Raw genomic sequence first — 4,175 nt, 5'->3', positions numbered from 1 at the left:
CATGGCTCACGGGCCCAGCCGCTCCGCGGCATGTGGGATCCTCCCGGACCGGGGCACGAACCCGTGTCCCCTGCATCGGCAGGCCGACTCTCAACCACTGCGCCACCAGGGAAGCCCCTCTCTGTATTATTTTTACTTGGTACATACTGACAGCAGAATCTTCTGCATGGTATAAAAAGACTACGCTTCCAAGTTGCAAATAAGACCCTGAATTCCAGTTCTTAACAGAATAGTTGAACGTCCTTGAGCAAATTACTTAATTTCTCTGTTTCATTTTCCATATCCGTGAAATGGAGATAGTGAATACCTGTGCATCCCTGGGTCAGATATTATAGGTAAACTAGTTTCTCTCCCCTTCTCTCTTATGAAAAAAGTTTTTAGGAGGCTAACCTTGTTTCTCTTTAATTGCAAGTGATGTGGTGGTTAGTTTTCACATTACTGTGCTGTATAACTTCTGCCCAAATTCTTATATTTAAATGATTGTTGGTTTCATCAGCAATTTTTTAAAAATACATTCTCACAAATAGAAGTAACTGGACAAAATAAGATAAAGATTTTTATGATTTTAAAAATATGTTACCATATTGCCTTCTAGAAGGGTTGTGACAATTTACAGTCCTACACAGTGTTCCAGGGTTCCCTTCCCACAAACCTTACAAAAAATGGGTATTATCATTTTTTAAACCTGTAAATCTGAGTGAAATTTTTATTTCCTTATTTTATATTACATTTCTTTGGTTACTAGTGAAGCTGAACATTTTTTCATATGTTCCCTTCTTTCTCATATTGAACGTTGCTGTGGAGAAGTCTGATGCTAGCCTGCTGTTTCTCCCTGTATAGGTCACCTGATACGTCTGCCAGGTTACCTAATGGATTCTTTCCTTAACTTTGAATTTCAATAACTTCAGTAGGATATGTCTTATTACCACTTCTACCTGCATACAAAGTGTCATTTTCTTATAAGATTTAATTTCTCTCTTATTTCAAGAAAAAATGTCATAAATTATATGCTTAAATTGTTCAGTTTTATTATTTCAGTTTATTTCTGGGAATATTCCAATTATGTGTGTATTGGGCTACATGTAGTATTGTGAATGTAGTCAATTCCAAAGAGCTTTTGTGCAAAAGGAAAGTGAAATTATCCATCTTACCCATTTTTTAAATCAGGATTTTTTTGCTTTATGTTGATGCTCTATAGGTTCCAACCAGTAAAGGGATCACTAGCCCATCCAGGGGACCAGTCCCACCATTAATTAGTCACACTGGAATCCTTCAGGCCCAGCAACAGGCAGTGCAGATAATGGCTACCATTAAGGGTGGGCAGGCTTTTGTTGCTGCCACTTCAGAACAGAAAAAAAATACATTTGCATGTCCAGCCTCTCAGACCCAAAGGAAAGCCTCAGAAGGTATGAGAAAATCTTCTTTTTTTAAAGTCAGTTATTTAATAAATGGGTTTTTACCTTATTTTAAAAATGTTTCTTATGAAGTCCATATATTCCCAATTATAGTTGTCAATCACCGAGAGCTTTACATGAAATAATACGATTAGCGTGATAGCTAAATCATTTATATTGTTTATCTCTATATGCTAGGCAATAAAATGGTAGTATTTTGCATGCATTCTTACATGGAGCAAGTTGCTTTATAAATTATTTAAATTTGTTCTAGGTTATACTGGAGTTGGTTATTGGGACGCTTTTGTGTTTGCATTTTGTTTTCTTCAAGAAAATAAAATATATATATATAGATCAAGCCTATAAATGAAGCATTGTGAAATTTTGAGTTGATGATTGAAATAAACTCATCATCTGAGACTAATGACATTAAAATTTACCTTTTCCTTTTTCCCTCGTTCATTTTAAACTTCTTAGAAAATTCATGTACATCAGACAGCCTTCATGTGGATGTAGTTCTTTCAAAGGAAAATCCAACTGCAAAGCCAAACAGATCACACATTCCTGTGAAAAGTATTGCTTCTTTTCCTGTAAAGGTACTATAAACTAAGTCTGAAGATAAGAATTTTATTTCTAATTACCATCATATCCTACCCATATATAGAGCCCCTTGGAGAGTGGGTATATTCTTCTCTCTGAAGACGCCTAATTCAGATAAATGCCAAACCTATTGAAGAGAAATTTCAACCTTTTTTGGTTACCCTTAGATATAGTTATTTTCATATTATCATGGGATGTGTGCTTGTGTGTCACTTTTGGTTACTTTGGTTTTCCTATCCTTGGAAACATTAGGCATTTTTTCAGACCTAAAATATCTGTAGCTATGATTAATTTAAGCTGCCTCAGAGTTTTTCAGAGAAAAGTTTTACATTGGAATATGTCTTTCAAGCCACATCCAGTGAGGGGTGTATAAGTGTATATATGTGAGAGAGACAGAGAGACAGACCTTTAGAAAATAATGCCCACTAGTAGTATGATAGTACAACCTTTCCTCTTTAGTCAATTTTCCCCTACTTGTGGCAATGATTTTTTTTTTCTTTTTACCGAATATTCTTTAGCAGAAAACTACCGGTCAGTTTTAAGGCTTTTGTCCCTCCTTAAAAGTGAGGTAGATTAACTCATCCTAGAATTCTTAGTCTTTTTAAGTCCGTCAAAAGGAATGCTCACCTTGTTTCTAGCTGAGATCATTTTAATATTGAATACGCAAAGATTGTCATAAATTTAAGTCCAAACATTTTTCTTAATGAAAAGGTAACTGAAAGGCATTGGGACATATATTTGTTTTAAGAATAGTAAACTGGGACTTCCCTGGTGGTGCAGTGATTAAGAATCCGCCTGCCAATGCAGGGGACACGGGTTCGAGCCCTAGTCTCGGAAGATCCCACATGCTGCGGAGCAACTAGACCTGTGCGCCACAACTACTGAGCCCGCGTGCTAGGAGCCCGTGCTCCACAACAAGAGAAGCCACCGCAATCAGAAGCCCGCGCACCACAACAAAGAGTAGCCCCAGCTCGCCGCAACTAGAGAAAGCCCTCGCGCAGCAATGAAGACCCAATGCAGCCCTAAATAAATAAATAAATAAATAAATTTTTTTAAAAAAAGAATAGTAAACTACACACCTTCCTATACGCTGATCAGAGGACCAAACCATGGTTCTAAGAATCTGGATGTGGAAACAGCAAAGGGATTAGATGAGTAATCAGATCAGCCTTAATAATGGTAGACATACAGGCAGCTGTCCCACTTCTCCCTTTTGTGAGTGTAGATAATTTATGCCTTGCATTTATTCTACTTCTGATGAATTTAAAACTTGAAATTATTTTAAATTTTGGATATAAAACTTACCTAAGATAGTTCTACTTTCATACACATAGTAGGAATGTTAGACAGAACACACATGTATTCTTTTCTCTAATCAATTATTTTAAATTTTGGATATAAAACTTACCTAAGATAGTTCTACTTTCATACACATAGTAGGAATGTTAGACAGAGCACACATGTATTCTTTAATCAATTTTATATTTAACAATATGTTGAAACTTAAAGTGGCTCATCGGAAGAGGGCTGTAGGAGCATCAGAATCCTCATCCAAAGTACCTGATGAAGTAAGACAACGCTATGTCAACCTCTTTCTTGAGAAGTATTTGAGAGTTTATAAAACAGAGGATGAGGCTTTTAACAAGGTCACTACTAAATAATGTAATTATCTGAAAACACACACACCCACACCCACACACACACTCACACACACTCTTAGTAACTATTACTTTGACTAAAGAACTCATGGGGCACAACTAGCAAACAATTTTATTCAGTTTCTCTCTACTACTTTTTTGAAGCCAGGCTGTGGACCTAGTTTCTTCCTCCCTCTTGAATGACTTTTCTGGTCTTGGTAATTTGTAAAAAGTACTCTGGTTATTTTTTTTTTAGATAATTAAATCAAACTCTTTATGTTGGAGATTCATCAGTTTTTAAAAAAAATTAATTTAGTATTTATTTTTGGTTGCATTGGATCTTTGTTGCTGTGCGCAGGCTTTCTCTAGTTGCAGCGAGCGGGGGCTACTCTTTGTTGCGGTGCGTGGGCTTCTCATTGTGGTGGCTTCTCTTGTGGAGCACGGGCTCTAGGTGCACAGGCTTCAGTAGTTGTGGCACATGGGCTCAGTAGTTGTGGCTCGTGGACTCTAGAGCACAGGCTCAGTAGTTGTGGCGCACAGGCTT

The 4,175-nt window shown here is 37.0% G+C and overlaps 1 protein-coding gene across 1 annotated transcript in view; it reads left to right on the top strand.

The window, feature by feature from the left end:
- Nucleotides 1-3,655, top strand: part of LOC114486824 (uncharacterized) — a 6,784-nt gene extending 3,129 nt beyond the window's left edge. Inside the window, exons 3-4 of the mRNA XM_028493476.1 lie at nt 1,199-1,316; nt 3,504-3,655. Coding sequence (XP_028349277.1) covers nt 1,199-1,316; nt 3,504-3,655 — 270 coding nt within the window. The remainder of the gene's footprint in view (nt 1-1,198; nt 1,317-3,503) is intronic.
- The last annotated feature ends 520 nt before the right edge of the window (nt 3,656-4,175 follow it).

This window comes from Physeter macrocephalus, chromosome 9 (assembly GCF_002837175.3).
Source record: "Physeter macrocephalus isolate SW-GA chromosome 9, ASM283717v5, whole genome shotgun sequence".
Lineage (NCBI taxonomy): Eukaryota > Metazoa > Chordata > Mammalia > Artiodactyla > Physeteridae > Physeter > Physeter macrocephalus.
This window is presented reverse-complemented; position numbering and strand designations above follow the sequence as displayed.